Source organism: Notolepis coatsorum (assembly GCF_963971535.1).
Source record: "Notolepis coatsorum genome assembly, chromosome: 11".
Classification (NCBI taxonomy): domain Eukaryota; kingdom Metazoa; phylum Chordata; class Actinopteri; order Aulopiformes; family Paralepididae; genus Notolepis; species Notolepis coatsorum.
The window spans coordinates 13,341,025-13,360,905 of NC_140175.1; the positions used below are offsets into that span (position 1 = coordinate 13,341,025).

Genomic DNA, 19,881 nt, shown 5'->3' on the forward strand with positions numbered 1-19,881 from the left:
AATTATTGGAGTATTTTCTCTGCTGCACTGTGTATTAGAAGTGGGGGGAGGGCGGTGGTGGGGGTTGGGGGGTTGTGGGGGGGCTGGACAACCTCATTATAAAGTTATTGAAGAAGCGACCACAAACTAACTGTAGCGCCCGCCGCGCCGGTTTTGCCTTTGACAGAGAAATACTTGCAAAGTGAATAAAGTAATATAGAAGAACTGCCGCCTTTGAATTACAGATCACTTCGTTTTACGATTCAAGGGGGCAAGTGCCCCTCCCCTCCATCTCTCTCTCTCTCTCTCTCTCTCTCTCTCTCTCTCTCTCTCTCTCTCTCTCTCTCTCTCTCTCTCTCTCCACTGTTTGCTGCTCTCATTCTCCTGTTGGATTCCTTCTAACAAACACATCTGACTGACGCGGTATTGTACTTGAGATAGTTTGTCGGCTGGCCTTCGGCTGATGGCAGAGAGTCCATCCGTCAATAATGAGGTGCCTTTTTGAAAAGAGACAACACTGAACTCGGTGAAAACAGTCAGAAGTTGGCGAATGACAGCTAGGTGATTACCCCCAAATGACGCAAAATAACTCAAGTACACATGAAATGTATTTTAGTATTTTTTGTAAGAATTGAGTTGCTTCCCTCCTACGGACTCAGACAAGACTGATTTACGAGTAGGCAGGCATCTGTTGTGTTCTCTATCATTACATGTTGAAGCTGTACTCCCAAGAGTCTCCACTATGGGGCACAGTTAATACAATGCCCTGTTATGCATACAGGTGAAGAGCAGAAGAAGAGTACACGATGCTGTATGATGATAGACCATGCTTGTACTCTGCTATGCTTGACTAAACATGCTAAAGGCTAAAGAGTAATCCTGTATCCGGAGTCTTATTACTACACCTCTACACCATTACAAAATACTACGTACGTACATCATAACAGCATCCTCATTTATAGCCATAGGCGGCTGTAGCTATGTTTCAACCGTTTCAACTGAAACAGCTAGGCCCCACTCGCTAGCAGGGCCCCGGATTGACAAAGCAAATTCTTCAATACCTTTATAATGAGGTTGTCCAGCCCCCCCCCCCCACAACTGCCCTCCCCCCACTTCTAATACACAGTGCAGCAGAGAAAATACTCCAATAATTAGAGCCCTCCTACCGTGGCACGATTAGGGTCCGTACACAAAGGCACCGGAGCAAGGCACCCGTGTGGAGGAGCCAACAGAGAGGCAGCTCGTTTCAAGGTTTAGAGAGAGAGAGAGAGAGAGAGAGAGAGATAGAGAGATAGAGAGAGAGAGAGAGAGAGAGAGAGAGAGAGAGAGGGAGAAGGAGAGAGAGAGAGAGAGAGAGAGAGAGAGAGAGAGAGAGAGAGAGAGTGATGCCCAGCTCTTTACCTGAGACCTGCCCGCTCACAAGGATGCCCAGCGTCGCGGCGAAGCCAAAGGCGAAGTTAACGGTGAGGAACATGCCGTGAGACCCTCCGCTCAGCACCAGCTGTGCCACGGCGCCACAGCCGAACATCTGCAGGGGACACACACCAGAACCACATTTATACTTAGTCATTTAGTCAGTGGTGGAAGAAGTACACAGTTCCTTTACTTAAGTAAACATAGAAATACACCAGAAACACATTAACACTTAGTCATTTAGTCATTCATCCAAAGCGACTTACACATTCTGTACAACAAGACAGCAGGAAGGGTCCAACTCTGGCAGCTAAGGGTCAGTAAGATTGTTCGTCAAATAGTAGATTCGATTAGATTAGATTCAAATGTATTGTCATTTACAGTTATAGTTACATTTACATTCACATTTACATTTAGTCATTTAGCTGATGCTTTTATTCAAAGCGACTTACAAGTTCTGTACAACAAGACAGCAGGAAGGGTACAACTCTGACAGCTAAGGGTCAGTAAGATTGTTCGTCAAACAGTGTCGAACTTGAGTGCTACAGACTTGAGTGCATATTATCATAGTAGGTACTAATATAGACAAGGTCGATTCCTTAGTAGCAGAGTGCATACTAGTAAAAGACAGTATAAGGTTAGTATTATTATTATTAATTTTTTTCATTTCAGGTATTTCATTGAAGAAGTGTGTTTTTAGTTGACGATGGAAAATTGGGCAGGTTTCAGCTGTCCTGACTGTGATGGTTTCAGCTGTCCTGACTGTGATGGTTTCAGCTGTCCTGACTGTGATGGTTTCAGCTGTCCTGACTGTGATGGTTTCAGCTGTCTGTCCTGACTGTGATGGTTTCAGCTGTCCTGACTGTGATGGTTTCAGCTGTCTGTCCTGACTGTGGTGGTTTCAGCTGTCCTGACTGTGGTGGTTTCAGCTGTCTGTCCTGACTGTGGTGGTTTCAGCTGTCCTGACTGTGATGGTTTCAGCTGTCCTGACTGTGGTGGTTTCATCTGTCCTGACTGTGGTGGTTTCAGCTGTCTGTCCTGACTGTGATGGTTTCATCTGTCCTGACTGTGATGGTTTCAGCTGTCCTGACTGTGGTGGTTTCAGCTGTCTGTCCTGACTGTGATGGTTTCAGCTGTCCTGACTGTGGTGGTTTCATCTGTCCTGACTGTGATGGTTTCAGCTGTCTGTCCTGACTGTGATGGTTTCAGCTGTCCTGACTGTGGTGGTTTCATCTGTCCTGACTGTGATGGTTTCAGCTGTCCTGACTGTGATGGTTTCAGCTGTCTGTCCTGACTGTGATGGTTTCAGCTTTCCTGACTGTGGTGGTTTCATCTGTCCTGACTGTGATGGTTTCAGCTGTCTGTCCTGACTGTGATGGTTTCAGCTGTCTGTCCTGACTGTGATGGTTTCAGCTGTCCTGACTGTGATGGTTTCATCTGTCCTGACTGTGATGGTTTCAGCTGTCCTGACTGTGATGGTTTCAGCTGTCCTGACTGTGATGGTTTCATCTGTCCTGACTGTGATGGTTTCATCTGTCCTGACTGTGATGGTTTCAGCTGTCCTGACTGTGGTGGTTTCAGCTGTCCTGACTGTGATGGTTTCAGCTGTCTGTCCTGACTGTGATGGTTTCAGCTGTCCTGACTGTGGTGGTTTCAGCTGTCCTGACTGTGATGGTTTCATCTGTCCTGACTGTGATGGTTTCAGCTGTCTGTCCTGACTGTGATGGTTTCATCTGTCCTGACTGTGGTGGTTTCATCTGTCCTGACTGTGATGGTTTCAGCTGTCCTGACTGTGATGGTTTCAGCTGTCTGTCCTGACTGTGATGGTTTCAGCTGTCCTGACTGTGATGGTTTCAGCTGTCCTGACTGTGATGGTTTCAGCTGTCCTGACTGTGGTGGTTTCATCTGTCCCGACTGTGATGGTTTCATCTGTCTGTGACTGTGGTGGTTTCAGCTGTCCTGACTGTAACGGCCATTTGAGTGTTTTGATGATTATTATTATTATTATTATTATTATTATTATTATTATTATTATTATTATTATTATTATTATTATTATTATTATTATTATTATTATTATTATTATTATTATTGTTATTATTATTATTATTATTATTATTATTATTATTATTATTATTATTATTATTATTATTATTATTATTATTATTATTATTTCGAATGTTTAATATTGATTGGATTTAGATAAAGTCATTGAACCGTCGTATTTGTCATGATAGAGCCTACTGGCACCTAGAATCTTCTAGAACGTTGGGGGGCGATGTCATGGTAGAATAGAATATGCTAGAGTGTAAAACATTCCGGACTTACCGTATGACATCATGATAGAAGGCTCTGGAACATTCGTGAAGGCTCTGAATGATGTCATAAACCGAACATTCTAGATTCTTTGGTTGCCTATATAAATCGAGCACGCCGAAAGGTCTACTCTGCCGGAAATTCAAATAAGAAGAAGAAGAAGAAGAAGGTATAGGAAAGAGAGGGAAATCTTTTATAAAAGTCTGGTAGAGCTGGGAGTATCTTCCTTCTCTCTTAAATCATTCTTTGGCATGGATAATGAGAACCACCAGTTGATCACAGAGGCAGTGCTGACATTTCTGCATGCTTCAGAGTTGTACCAGAGGATATAGCGTTAGTGTATGTATTAGTATTGGACAGGCAAGAGGAGCAGAGAAGAAGGAGAAAGTGTGAGTTGAAGAGGCCTAAAGATGGAACACCACTAGTGTAGTATAAGAAATCCCGCGGAGGGGGGCTCAGACAGGAAGTAGCAGCAGTAGCTGCACTCCAATGGACAATGTAGGTGATGACGGGGTCCAGTAGAAGAAGAAAAAGAAGGAGAAGAAGGAGAAGAAGAAGAGCCCATAAAAAGAATTGCGGAGGGCAGTAATACGCCTCGATGCGTCTACTCTGCCGGAAATTCAAATAAGAAGAAGAAGAAGAGGAGATGATGTTTGTATTGTGATTGTATGACAAGAGGAGCAGAGAAGAAGGAGACAGAGACGATAGAAATGTGTTTTGAAGATGAGAAGAAGAAGAGGAGTGTAAACTTTCTCAAGTGTGGGCGAAGCAAGAATTGTGGAGGGCAGTAATACGCCACGATGCGTCTACACTGCCGGAAATTCAAATAAGAAGAAGAAGAAGAAGAAGCAAGGCCTTTTGAATCTTCGACCAGACTGGAGAGGACCGAACAGAGGACTGAAGCCAGGAGCCCACCAGTGGATTTGCGTTTCCCACATTGCGAAGGAGTCTTCATGTGTCGAGTCGGCGGTGAATTTGGAGACTGGGAAAATACAGTTTTCTTACCTTGTAGTAGTATTGACCGGAATACTTAGGAAAGTATATCTTAGGATCACTTCTGTAAAAGAGACTTATCAAATAAACCATTCGGATAACTTTACACTGTGGACCTTGCCTTTCTTTACCCAAGAGCGTACTACTCACGAGTAAGTCATTTGACCAGTGGAAGGGAGCCCCGGCCGTCACATTAGTAAGAAAACTCTGTTCCAAGAGGAAAAAGGAAAGAAGGAAGGAAGGAAAAATGTCAAAACTCAAGAAGGAATGGAAGACTAAGTCAGGTGAGCTAACTGAGCACATGGCGATGATGACTCGACTGATGGATGCGGACGACGACGGTAATGTGGAGGGCGTACAGCGAGGCTTGGTAGAATTCCACCGTCGGTGCGAGGAGTTGGAGTCGCTGCATACCAAGGTCCAGGCGGCACTGACCTCAGAAGAGAAGACGAAGCAGAAAGATCAGGAGGAGTTCAAGCCGGAAGCGGACACCTTGTCCCACTTCGCCGAAAGGGCTGTCAGATGGAAGGACGAGGCGCATAGGCGTAGGGAGGAGGCTGCGGCGCCCCAAGAGGAGAGCGAGCCGGAAGACAGCGCATCCGGCCGTGGAGGGAAAGGGTCGAAAGTACCATCCACTACGCTTTCCAGAACATCATCTGCAACCGCTCGTGGTGGTTTCATCTGTCCTGACTGTGGTGGTTTCATCTGTCCCGACTGTGATGGTTTCAGCTTTCCTGACTGTGATGGTTTCATCTGTCCTGACTGCGGTGGGAAGTTTGTGGAGTGAGGACTGATAATAGCCTGCTTCTCTTTGATGACCACCCCTGGAGTTCAGATAGGAGTGGGTCTGAGGCGGCCAGAAGATGTAGAGAGTAGTGTAGTTAGAGAGTTAGGTTACACGCCGTTATCTATGTTCAATTATATTTATCTATTAATTAGATCCTGATGGAATCGAACTCGAGTGCTACAGTCTTGAGTGCATAGTGGTAGTAATATAGGCAAGGTGGATTACTTAGTAGTAAAGTACATACTAGTAAAAGACAGTACAAAGGTTAGTCGTTTTTTGGTTTCATTTCAGATATTGATTGAAGAAGTGTGTTTTTAGTTCGTTCCACCATTGCGGAGCGAGGGCCGAACCATGCGATTGATAATAATCAAATGCTTTGTGTTGTTGGAATCTAACAGCTAACGGACTAAATATAAACACAAGAAGCAAATGATGCCGGAAAGTTTGGTCTCTTACATATCTCGATGTGATTTATCAAGAAATATCTACAGCAAGAATTCTGGGTCTCAACGAATCCAAAATGTCAATGTGGTTAGAAGTGGTGGAGAGAATAAAAGCTAGCTTATAATGGTAGTGTCTGGTTAGGAGTGAGGGATAATGGAGGTACTATCCAAGGAGGGGTCCGGGAGGGGGGGTTCGAGCTGGAGCATATGTGTGTAGGGTTTTAGAAAATAGGTATTAGGGGTATATCCTGTATAAGGCATTTGTATAATTGTTAATTTCGTTGGATATACACTGTATACGGTAAAATATTATTATAGACTTTTTTTTTGTCTTCTGTTTCTGTACTTGCATGTCATTTTAGCCACCTTGACTGTTAGTTTCATTATGCATTGTGTGTTGAGTACTGACTTTTAATAATTTCTGTTTTGCAATAATAAAAAAAAAAAAAAAAAAAAAAAAGCAAATGAATAGTCTCCAAAAAGAATCCAAAGGTCCAAGAACATCCTCAGATAGTAGAAATACGATCGACGCCCACGTCGACGTGACCCAGGAGTCAGGTCTCCCACTGATCCTCGGACCCCCGTGCTTGTGGTCTTTTCCAGGGTGTGTCTCTCCGCGACCTCGGAGGTCGTGTGGATGTTATGGACGCGGGGCTTTGTGGAACTACTGATCCTCATAACACAACCGGGCCCAGCCAGGGAGTCTGCCGGCTGGGTGGGTGGAGGAGGATTCTGCTCAGTTCTGGAGCCAAATATTGGCTCTGGCATCGGCGAGACCATCGCTGGCTAAGAGAATAACAGGTTTTCTTCTCACTTGATGCCTCCTCTAGTTATTATTGTTGTTCCATGTGGGTTATATAGTATTGGAAACAGATGATCCCGGAGAATTCTTTCATGCCTTGTTCTATTTTCACCTTTATGGGTGTTCCGTTCACCTCGTTCTTCTCTCTGCCGTCTTTGTTTTCTTTCTTTCATTGCTTTGAGTGCATTTCAACAAGCAGATAGATGACTGATTCACTCGTGGATTCCGTTATTAAAAAAATGCAGCGGGGGAGTTTTGTTCTGTAATTCCGATCATATTTTCAAAAGTAAGCTAAAAGCGTACCTCTTCACCGTAGCCTTTTAATACACTCTGCTGCGTGGACTCATTGCATCCACACTGTGATTGTTTGTTTACCGGTATTTATTTTTTACCCTGCAGGGACAGTGCACATTAATGAACATCTTCAGTTTCCACATCAATGTAAATGTGCCAGATTTGAGCTAATTAACTAGGTTCCATCTGTAGTCTCTGCCTACCATGCAGTGTTGTACTGTAGATGAGAACTAGTTATTATTATTGCACTGCACTGTTGCACTATTTTACTCTGTGTATTCTATGCTAACATATAGTCTATTTTATTGCACTGCTCTTATTCTGTCTATGTTTATATTCATTCTATGTCTGCACTTATAGATTTTAATGACAGAAATCTATTACACATTTTCAGGGAGGTTTTAATATCAATTCTCTGATAATTCTATGCCAATTTTATCCAAATGTTATGCCTATGTCTATTTTGTGTGTGTACATCACTGCTGTGAAGCACTTTGGGCTGCAATTCTTTGTATGAAAGGTGCTATACAAATACAATTCATTATTCATATTATTCATATTATCAATAATGTATTCTGCCAGTTGTTTAGACTATTTTGGTTCTTGAAGGGGTATTTTAACCCTTTCACTGCCGCACTACCAAACGGTTAGCCCTTTCACTACCACACTACAGATGGTTAACCCTTTACTATCACACTACAGAAGGTTAATCGTCTGTAGTGTGATAGTAAAGGGTTAACCTTCTGTAGTGTGGTAGTGAAAGGGTTAATAGCAACCTTTTAACATTTGAAGCGAATGGACCCGTCTGCATCAGGACCACCCAACATCACTGTCCAAATAGTTCATTTCAAACCTTTATATCCACTTGTGAGACACTGAGGTTTACCCTCATTTAGAGCCACGACGAGCTCACAAAACAAGACACAGTTCATCAGCAATTTCATTCATACCGTATAGGCACAATAAATGACAATAAACAATAAAAAAAAATCTGCTTAGATGGTTAGGCCTACAAGTCAATACACAGTGGTCGAAGATCATACTTTTAAATGCAGCGAGAGAAGGAAGAACCTTCAGCTTCAGAGTCAGTCGGAGGGCAAACATCACAGTCCAAATATGGCACTAAGGTGAATGTTCCACTTCTGCTTTTATTATTGCTATAGGCTATAAGCATATACGCCTATTACATACTAATAATAATAAATCCAATTAGTCATTACCAACTGAATACAGGAGTAACATTAAATATTGATTGAATCTAATCACTACAGCTCATCCATGTTGTTATGTATGTTTTAATATATATTTTTTTATATTGATTAGCCCCAAGATGATGTTTTATACGTTGATTATGTGTCCAACAGTGAAAACCAAAGTATAAAATATACTCTTGGGGATAATCACTGTAAACATAAAAAAAAATTATAATAATTAAAACATACACAAATGTGTGTCTAAGCAGCATTGTGAGGAGAAACAAGATGGCGTCTATGCCCTGGAGATGCATTGTGAAGATGAGACCTGCATGTTGTAAAATAAGATAATAATACGATATTCCTTTATTGATCCCCTTGGGGAAATTCAGGCTCATAGCAGCACAGGGGGGACAGATATGGGTTATAGGAGGAACAATAAATACTGTATAGGCAATACAAATTTAATCTGAATATAAAATGAGCAAATTAAACAGTATACACAAAGGTGCAGAGGTGCTTATAGAAAGGTGCTTGTAGCTAGTGCTTTAGGAACAGGCCCTGACAGCAAAGTTAACCTCCATACTTCAATATGATAATATTGTATTATGCACTATGTAAGTATATTATATTTTTTTTTTGTATTTTATTTTTTTATTATTTTTTAAACAAACATATAAACAAACATGACAACACACGATAAGATATACAAGCATTAATTGTCAGGGCACATCCAATGAGATCACCTTTTGGTTAGTTGTTTTATATAAGATATACCCATAATACCTGTTATCTAAAAAAAAAACCCTACACACATATGCTCAGCTCGAACATCCCCCTCCCGGACCCCACCTTGAGAAGTACCTCCACTATCCCTCGCACCTAACCAGACACTACCATTATAAGCTAGCTTTTATTCTCTCCACCACTTCTAACCACATTGACATTTTGGATTCATTGAGACCCAGAATTCTTGCTGTAGATATTTCATGGTAAATTACATCGAGATATGTAAGAAACCAAACTTTACGGCACATTTTTTCCGGTTGAAACCAGCGTGATGCGATCAGCTTTTTGGCTACTGTGATACCCGATAAAACCAATCTCTTTAGCTGTGGATTCACTGCAAACTCAAAAACATCATTCAACAGCAATACCGAGGGGTGTACAGGTATATTCCAAGATACGAGTTTTGATATTTGTTGGGTCACATCTTTCCAGAATGCCTTAACTGGTGAGCAGTCCCAATACATGTGCATAAATGTCCCTTCGTCCCCATTTGTACATTGGGTGCATTTGGAATCTTGTTTGAGCCCCATTCGGTACAGTCTTATAGGAGTCAAGTATGTCCTGTGAATATAGTTAAGATTGATTTGTTGATGATCCGGGTTCCTTGATGTAAGTCGGACATTTGCCCAGGCTCCTTGCCAATCAAAGTCATTTTCCAGGTCTGGTATATCCCTCCTCCAGACAGAGTCAAGTTGGAGGGTTTCATACGAGGACGTTAGTAATTGATGATAAAATTCTGAAACAAAACCTCTCGATGTCTCTCTTGAGTAGAAGAATTTGTGGTATCTGTGGTGTTCAATTGGTCTGTCTAATGGAACACCGTGAGACTTCAAACATAGCTCTAACTGTTTGTGAAAAAGCCATGTGGACTTGGTGAGATTAAATTTTTTTGCGTATTTCTTTATCACTACAAAAACCCTGTTTGTTAAAAACATCCCCTAATGAGTGTATGCCTTGCTCTTCCCATATAGGGAATCTTATAGGTCGTTTTCCAATTAAGAGAGCATTGTTATTGAATAAGGGAGTATGATTGTGCCATTCTTGTGGGTTAGGATTTTTTTTTTGTGATTCACGCCATATCCGGATCGCATGAGTAATTATGGGGCCAAATTTTCGTTCACAGTGCTTGATTGGTAGTTTAGTGTATGCTATGTCCTTCAGTCTATGTGGGGCTACTATGTTTTCTTCTATTTTTCTCCAAGATGCTAATGCTTGGGAGTCAAACCATGTTGTCAATGGACTTAATGAGTACGCCTTAAAATATAGGAAAAAATCTGGAAATGCCATGCCACCATCTGCTTTATTTCTCTGTGCGGTGGATCTTTTTATACGTGGTGGTTTGTTATTCCAAATAAATTTGTATGTGGAGGAGTGTAATCTTTTCCAGTAACCCTCTGGAGGGGGTAACGGTAGCATTGAACAGAAGAAGTTGATTTTAGGTAGTACATCCATCTTAACTATTGATATCCGTGCTTGTACTGTGTTCTTAAGTTTTGCCCATCTATCAAGGTCGTCTTTGATTTTGTTTTGGATTTTTGTGTAGTTGTGCTTCACCGTTTGTCTTATGGTAGGGAATATTTCCACTCCCAAGCATCTGAAATGTTTTACCATCGGTATCTGTCCTGGGAGGGTTGTATCTTTTTTTGCAGGGGTGTTAAGTGGAAGGAAAGCCGACTTCGGCCAATTTATCTTAAATCCTGATAAATCACCAAAGTCCTCAATCAAGTGTAAGTATATTATATTTTGTAGGTTCTACACTATATTTTTCTAACCCTCTGAGACTGAAGGATCCTCAAGACACCCTCTAGACTCTCAGGGCACACTCTAGACTCTCTATAAGACACCCTCTAGACACCCTTTAAATATTCTCTAGACACCCTCTAGACACTATCTAGACTAGAGTCCCATGTAGGTTAGGGTCCCATGTAGGTTAGGGTCCCATGTAGGTTAGCGTCAAAACCATGCAGTCAAGTACACATTGTGTTATAGTCTCTTTTTGAAGAAAAAAACCCCCATATTTTTGCCTATTTCTGCAAACAGTGGTCCCTAAATAGTCTTGTAGTTGCACACATTTAGTGTGACTGTAAAGCAGAGACTCCTGTGGAGCCAAGGAGCCCAACTGCATCCATGTGTGATGATGAGAATACTCTTGTGAGTGATACAATTTTTAAAAGTCTTTTTTTACTTGATCTCACTGTATACAATTACCTATTGTGCCCTCTGGGTTAATCACAGCACAATGACACTTCACACTTGTTTATATTGTATATAGTCCTGTATATTGTGTGTACATAGTGTCCCATGTGTTACTTTATGGTTATAGTGTCCTTTATGTTTATATTAGATCTTTTTTTATATACACCGTGGGAAGGGGGAAACGCAATTTAATTTCTCTCTATGTCTTGCACATTACGAAAAGTGACAATAAAGCTGACTTTGACTTTACCTTTGATGCACGCCCACACTGAGAGTCTGACGTATACAGCGAACAGGTCTATACTACACACAATTGAGGGTTGGGAACGGCCATAAGAATAATTTAATTGATTTAAAAAATTAAAATAAAAAATTTAACTTTCTCTTTTTCCCCCTTTTCTTTTTCCGTTTTTCTCCCATCCCAATGTTAGTCGTTATGCCGTCTGCCCCCTACCGTCGGTCTGGGAGGGCGGAGACTATCACAATATCATAGTATCACATGCTTCCTCCAACACATGTGTAGCCAGCCCACCGCTTCTTTTCACCTGGCAGCACGGACTCTCACTGGGAGAGTGTAACGTGTGGAGGACACTACCTCCCCCAGGATCCAACCTCGCTGTGCAGGTGCCCCGACCGATCTGTATGATTCACTGTTTTACAACGACAGGACCCACCCTCGCCGGGTTTTCCCACCCTCTAACACTGCCAATTGTGTTAGTATGGACGGTCGGCCAACCCGGAAGCACCACAGCTGGATTCGATCCCACTGTCTCTGTGGTGGTGGGCAGACGCTTAGTAGACCGCTGCGCCACCCGGCCGCCCTTTGAATTGTGTTCTTATGTACAGTAAGCAAGTTACTAGTTAGAACAATGAAAGAATAACCTGAGCGTATCGAGTATTCCAATCATAGCATACACATAGCACACCCCACTGTGAGACAGTAACAGTGGAGCCTTGTACTCTTCCAAATGACTATAATTAACAAGAATAATGTTGCAATGCAAAAAATGATTAATTATGGACCTGCATGTGAATTCTTAAGAATTAACTATGTGTTAATTATTAACAACCATTATGCATTGAATGCATTCATCATATGCAAGCATTATACATTTTCCCCATCAATGTATCGCAGTTGCTCAAACAATATCCACCGGCTCAAACGACCTACGATACGAGGTGTCACGTGGACGAGCTCTACTTCCGTACGGTATAAATAATGCAGCCTCATTATACTCTGTGCAGTGTGACCTTTGCGTTGAGTTAACTGGTTTATGCTGCGTCGCTCGCGCACAGTGCAGTGACCGTCCGTTGAACAATTGCGTCTACGCTACAAATCACAGTGTTTTTTACTTCAAGAGTGAACCCTTTGGAACGGAATACACACAGAGCCGGTGGTGGTGATGTGGGGCGACAGTGGCCCCGGGAGGTAGAGCAGTTGTCTGGTAATCCGGAGGTTACCGGTTAGATTCCCGGGCAGCGTGTCGAACTGTTGTTGAGCAAGACACTTAACCCCTAACCTCTTCTCCTTAGCCTTTTTTTTTTGTTTTTTTTTGTTTGTTTATGATTTCTCTGATTTTCTCCCCGTCCCAATTAGTCGTTGTGCCAATTCCCCCCCCTTCCCCTACCTGGCTGCTGTATGCATGTTCTCTTACGAGTCGGTACAAGGGCATCCCGAGTCGATCGCACGCTTCCTCCGAGACGTGCGCCGACAGCCAGTGACGTCTTTTCACTTGGCAGCGAGGACTCTCATTGGTGAAGTGTAACGCGTGGGAGGGCACGCTATCTCCACCAAGTCCTGCCCCGCTTAGCAAGCGCCGAGACCTGACCTGTAGGCGTCGCTGTCCACAATGCCAGATTCCCACCCGCCAGTTTCCCCACCCCCTAATACTGCCAATTGTATTAGTGTGAACGGCCAGCCAAGCTGGTGGCAACGCTGAGAGCTGGACTCGAACCCAGCATCTCCTGCGTTGAGTGACGAGCACAATCTCTGCTACGCCACCTGACCGCCCTTCTCCTTAGCCTTTTAATGCACTCGGCTACTTACATTATTGCTACCACTTAGTCTATTGTTATGTCTGCACTTTATGCATCGCTTTTACTCTGATTATTGTCCATTTTATCCTCATTCTATGTCTGCACTTTATGCATTGCTTTTATTTGGTCAATTCTCTGGTCATTCTAGGTCAAGCCTCTACTCGTTTTATGTCAACCCTCTGCTCATTTCACGCCTATATCTATTTTTTACTGTCTACATTTTTGCCGTGAAGCACCTTAGGGGCTGCGATTCTGGCATGAAAGGTGCTTCAAATATACATTGGAATTTAACAATATTGTAGCAGCAGTGCGGTGCTCTCTCCCCTGGCAGGTGAGCCACAGTATACACAGAAAGGAGCCACCCCCCGGTCTTCACCACCAGGGGTGTAAAGTACTTGAGTAATTGTACTTTGTTACAATACCTAAGTACTATTTTTGGGGGATTTGTACTTTACTCGAGTATTATTAGGTTTGTATACTTGTACTTTTACTCAATTACATTTCAGAGAAAAAAAACATACTTTTTACTCCTTACATTTGAAATGCAGACCTACAAAGTACAAATCTCGCAGGTCCAACCATTTTAATTAGTATATGTGTGTCTCTGGCCAAACTAACGTTATTAATCCTGTGGCCGCGCTTTATTTAAAAACAGCCAATCGAATCCCCATCAATGGAAAATGAACCCGCCCATACCCATGCTGATTGGTCCTTGTGCAAGACTATAGAAAGCGGGGATCTTTGATTAAACACCTGCTATCAGAAGAATAGACAGTCAGAAAAAAATACTTTTACTCAAGTGTGTCTGACTTTTACTTGAGTACGATTTTGAGACGGTATGCCTATACCCATACTTTCACTTCAGGGATCAGGGTCCCCAGGCACTCTGCCAAGGCCTGGCGCAGGCCGTTTATAACAACCGGTGCATCAGCAAGGCCCGGGGGATTATAAAGGACCCCAGCCATCCCAACAACAGTCTGTTTCAACTGCTGCCTTCTGGGAGGCGTTACCACCGCCCAGGGGTGTAAAAAGTACCCAGAAATTATACTAAAGTGAAAGTATGGGTACCGTCTCAAAATCGTACTCAAGTAAAAGTCAGAGTATCTGGCTAAAAACACACTTGAGTAAAAGTCAAAAAGTTTCTACTTTTAAATGTACTTAAGTACTAAAAAGCAAAAGTAAAAACTTGTTTTTATTCTGGGGCAATGACATGTTCCGTTTCATCCTCTTCATCACTTGTACTATTGTTTGTGGCCATCTTCTGTAGCTTGTCACTCTGACTGTCTATTCTTCCTATAGCAGGCGTTTAATCAAAGATCCCCGCTTTCTAGTCTTGCACAAGGACCAATCAGCATGGGTATAGGGTTAATGGGGATTTGATTGGCTGTTTTTAAATAAAGAGCGGCCGCAGGATTAATAACGTTAATTATTGTACTTTGTACTTTGTAGGTCTGCATTTTAAATGTAAGGAGTAAAAAGTACAAGTATACAAACCTAATAATACTCAAGTAAAGTACAAATCCCCAAAAACAGTACTTAAGTATTGTAATGGGGTACAATTACTCAAGTACTTTACACCTCTGCCGCAGCCTCAGAGCCAGGTCCAGCAGGCTCAGGGACTCATTCTGCCACCAAGCCATCAGACTCATGAACAATACCTAAACATTTATGATTTTACCCTGTAGTATTTAAAATATTTTTTTAGTACTGTATGCACTGTCACCTTTTTCTTAAATCATTATTATGCTGGTTTTTATTGAGTTTTCTGTATTCTATTGTGTATTTTATTGACTGCTGTAGGTCGAGGGGGCAAAACCTATACGAATTTAGCTCTTTTTGTATGTAAATGCAGGAACGTGCACACATAGAGCCCAAGGGGTGCTTGAGCACCTGCCCTTTTGAGCCTCATAAATAAGTGAAATTTTTTAAAACGTTATATATTATAGTTCAATATTCAATATTTGATCACCAAAACCCCCCCAAAAAGCATAAACCCCCCCCCCCCCCCTCGCCCGAAAAGGGCCCTTAAAAATCGGGCTTGCGTGCTTCACGCGCTAGGTTAAAACAAACACAGGTATAGTGCCCTTTTCAGCCTTTGAGCACCTGCCCCTCTAAAGTCCTGTGCACATCCCTGTGTAAATGTGACAAGATGCAACAATAAAACGGAATCGGAATCTGAGGAGCCCTACCCCCCCCCCCCCCCCCCCCCCTCGGTACTCACCACCAGGATCAGGGTCCCCAGGCACTCTGCCAGCGCCTGGCGCAGGAGCAGGTGTCGGATCTGGAAGACCCTCGCCATCTTGTCCAGGATCACCTTCTGTCTTCCCATGATCACACAACAGCTCACGATGGAGATCCGCAACTGCAGTCTCGCGTCCAACGCGTGTCTCCGTGTGTGTCTCCGTGTGTCTCCGTGTGTCTCTGTGTGTGTCTCCGTGTGTCTCCGTGTGTCTCCGTGTGTCTCTCCGTGTGTGTCTCCGTGTGTCTCCGTGTGTGTGTGTGTCAGAGACCGACTTGTAAAAGCCGTCCCGGGGATCCCTCCCCTCACTGAGGAGGGAAGAACAACAACTCCTCCAGGCTCTGGCTCCTCCGTCCACTCCTGACACACCTCTCCCTCGGTGTTACCCCCCGCCCTCTCTCTCTCTGCCTGCTCCTCCATGTTTTCACTGCCTCCCACCCTCTCTTCCTGTCCTCAACTTCAAACTCGCCGAATGAAAGAACTGCACTGGTCCAGATAGTTTATTAGCTATAGCAAAAAAACTAAAAGATGCTTGTGCAGTATAAAAGAAACCCCAATGCATGTATAAACTGATAGGGTTCTCTTAATTGTCTCACGTATCTCTTGACAGCATCCTCTTGGAAAAGCTCTTGGAAAACGTTGGTGCTGTTCATGTGGTAGTAAGTGCTGCATTAAAATCTATGTGAATTTCTTTCTTTCAGTCACTCTCCTCCCTACCACCAGTAATCAGAGCGCTGGGGCCCACCACTGGTCTTTCTACGGTGTACAACGTTGTACGCTTAAAGTGGAGATGAAGCAGTGAGCAATGTGATCCTAGTTTGTTTGTTGTGTACCTTGTGTAAGACAGGGTTCTATAATCAAATGTGAAATCTATCTTATTTGTCTGAAAAATATAATATAATATCCCTGTTTTCAACATGGGCGCCGCCATTTTGTTGCTGACGTCATGGCTGACGTCATACCGTGGCTTGGGTGTATACACTCTGGTTAGCTGCCTATATTGAATGGGTCAGTCAGCAAATAAAATGTTGCCTACAAAACAACGGGACCGCGGTGGTTCTGTTTGTATTGCTCCTGGCTGTTCAAACTAATTTTACCATGTGAGAGAGAGGAAAGTTGGTTAATTTCCACAAACTACCAGTGAAAAAAACAGTGTTGTTGACATGTTGGCTCGGGCTGCCTGCACCCAGACGGCGCGACCAGCCTGTTGGACAGGGAAGGAGGATCTGCAGCGAACACTTCATTGCCTCGGATTATGTTGTTGGGGTGGGATGTTTGTCCAGAAGACCACTAATCAGCTGAAGCCGGACGCGGTTCCCTCGGTCTTCGACAGACAGACCGGCGTTAGCTCTCGGGAGCGATCGCTAGCTAGTTGGCACCAGCCGGGGCCAGGCGTTAGCTCTCGCTAGCTAGCGTTAGCAACCGGAGCGTCGCGGAGCATTCAGCCTGCTGGCTACCTAGACCCACTTCAACCAGCGTCGCGGAGCATTCAGCCTGCTGGCTACCTAGACCCACTTCAACCAGCGTCGCGGAGCATTCAGCCTGCTGGCTACACAAGCTGTGTAGCCAGCAGGCTGAATGCTCCGCGACGCTCCGGTTGCTAACGCTAGCTAGCGAGAGCTAACGCCGGGCCCCGAGAGCTAACGCCGGTCTGTCTGTCGAAGACCGAGGGAACCGCGTCCGGCTTCAGCTGATTAGTGGTCTTCTGGACAAACATCCCACCCCAACAACATAATCCGAGGCAATGAAGTGTTCTCTGCAGATCCTCCTTCCCTGTCCAACAGGCTGGTCGCGCCGCCTGAGTGCAGCCAGCCCGAGCCAACATGTCAACAACACTGTTTTTTTCACTGGTAGTTTGTGGAAATTAACCAACTTTCCTCTCTCTCACATGGTAAAATTAGTTTGAACAGCCAGGAGCAATACAAACAGAACCACCGCGGTCCCGTTGTTTTGTAGGCAACATTTTATTTGCTGACTGACCCATTCAATATAGGCAGCTAACCAGAGTGTATACACCCAAGCCACGGTATGACGTCAGCAACAAAATGGCCGCGCCCATAATGCTAAATGCTTCAGAAATGTACACAACAAATCGTTTTTTCTTAGAAACTGCTTATTTTTATAACGTGACTTCTTCTGTGGCTTATCTAAATACTAATGTGATGCTATGAATATGTATTTATCGCACTGCTTCATCTTCCCTTTAAGCCCAGGTTATTTCACTTTTCACGGGGGCGGTGATTATCGTTTAAAAATAGATGTATGTTAAAATGGGAAAGTAAGAAAAGTGACATAATTCATATCTTTGTTTTGTTTTGTTTTGTTTGGCAGAAGTACAGTCCTCTGACCAGTATAATTTTGGCTTGATATAATGATCATCTTTACTAAAACCCCGCTGGGTGAGAGCCTCTTGGGAGACGCATGCTAGAGAGTGACGTTGGACCGCATTCTGGGGGCTAGATCCACAAAGAATGGATCTTGTGTATCAGTGTGTCAGCAGTGTGTGGATGATGTGCAGCATGAATGTGGTGTAAAAGCAAAGAAAAGCAACCAAAACAAATGAACCAAAAGTAACAGCCAAATGACCAAAGAACCAAATAATCAACAAACAGCAACCAGACAAACAAAGAACCAAAAACAAATGGGGAGTTCGCCAGAGATCAGAGGCAGCCTCTCTCTGATATCCTGTGCCTGGGACACACCGGCCCAGGTGTGCACCAATTAGCTGACGAGCCTTCCCCAGCTGTGCTCTGCCAGCCAGAGCAGAGGAAGACAACACAGTGTGGGGGAGGGTCGTCACAATTGCACGGAGCAAGTTGCACCCTTACTGTAACTGAGGGGTACAATTCCCTGACTGTATTAATCAAGTATTAGTATCATTAAACTACTACCGTCTTGTACATTACTGGCCAATACCGTACAAAGGTATATCAGATTAGAACACTTCCACAATGAACGGTTTCCACACAAATACTCGTTTAGAATATTTATTACATAAAGGAATATTAGATTACATTACTTAGTTGCGCTTATAAGGCAAAGAATGTGCGTAGGCAAGTCAATACTGAATATTAAGAATTATCTCTGGTATATTCTGGGAAGGGGTGTACTACCGGTTGTAAGCCAGCAGGGGGGGGCAATGCTCTATGAAAGTCAATGGTCCACGGAGGCGATCTTACTCCCTGGAGCAGCGGGGAGAGGCAGCCTGGTCCCAGGGTGCGCGCCGCGTAGGTGAAAGCCGTGGAGTCTCTGGTACGACAGAGACGGGCTCGAGTGATGGTCTCACGGGCAGGTGTAGATCCCACAGTAGCAGTGGGGTAGGCGGTTCTCTGCTCCAGCAGCTTGGTCAAAGCAATGAAGAATAATAATCCTTGCCGGAAAGTGGCTCTGCTGGTCCGGTGTAAATCCTCCGGTTGGTCCGTGGTTCACAGTTGAACTTGACGTTACTCTATCCTATCTGCACGCGGCTATAAGTGCTCTATGTAGACGCACAATTACCCACTTCACGTGGTCTTTGACTCGTAATGAATGTTTACTAATAAATAGCGAACGACACGTTAAACAAACGTATTAGGATAACACGAGACTCTATCTTGGGGCGATGCGAGCCCTACTCTGCCCACGTTGCGTAGTGGGGAGAGACGTCACTTGGATAACTGGAACTGAACGAGACTGAACGGGACAAGGGACTAAGAGGAAGTTCTACTTTACTTGCGCCATATATATATGCGCTGTGAACAAATAGTACCATTCGTATTTCGCCAGACGTATTCCTACGCGGAACCGGGCTTGTAACGACATGTTCGTCGGCACTATTGAAGTTGACTCAAGGGGCCTGTCTGCTGGCGCCAGGTTCTTGTCCAATAAGAGAATGAACTATTATGGGCTAGTAGACTAAAGGGATATTCAGTGCATATATGTACAAAGAATATACAAGGGATATCAAACGATATACAAATATTATACATGGGATCTCAGGCAATAAATATATATATTCGGTTTAATCTGACCCTTTGTAACAGCCGCCCCCTAATTAGTCCCACCTAATTAGCTAAGCAGAGACAGATTAACCGCACTGTCCACTACTCAATGTCTGTGAGGGGTCGGGCAGTTCACAAAGTCAGGGGTCATGGTCGTCATTAGGCGAGTCGGGGAGCCTTGGCGACTCTATCAGCCTCGCCACGGGTCGGTTGTAGATCCGCCCTTGGCCGAGCACTTCTGCCACTCTGACCTTTCCGTCGGCACCAGTGGTCACTTTGCTTACGCGGCCGGCCGGCCACGCAGCTCGGGGTGGTGACTGGTCTATGGTCATGACGACTGGACGGGATGAAGGGGGGCTTAGGAGGAAGCGGGCCTGAGACTGCTTTGATCTGTGCTTGGCTGTGCTTTCTCCTCCTCCG

The 19,881-nt window shown here is 43.9% G+C and overlaps 1 protein-coding gene across 1 annotated transcript in view; it reads right to left on the bottom strand.

Moving 5' to 3' along the window:
- Positions 1-15,571, bottom strand: part of aqp3b (aquaporin 3b) — a gene marked incomplete at both ends in the record, with an annotated part of 22,315 nt that extends 6,744 nt beyond the window's left edge. The window contains 2 exons of the mRNA XM_084324793.1: positions 1,381-1,507; positions 15,464-15,571. Of these exons, the coding sequence (XP_084180919.1) occupies positions 1,381-1,507; positions 15,464-15,571 (235 nt within the window). The remainder of the gene's footprint in view (positions 1-1,380; positions 1,508-15,463) is intronic.
- Between the last annotated feature and the right edge of the window lie 4,310 nt (positions 15,572-19,881).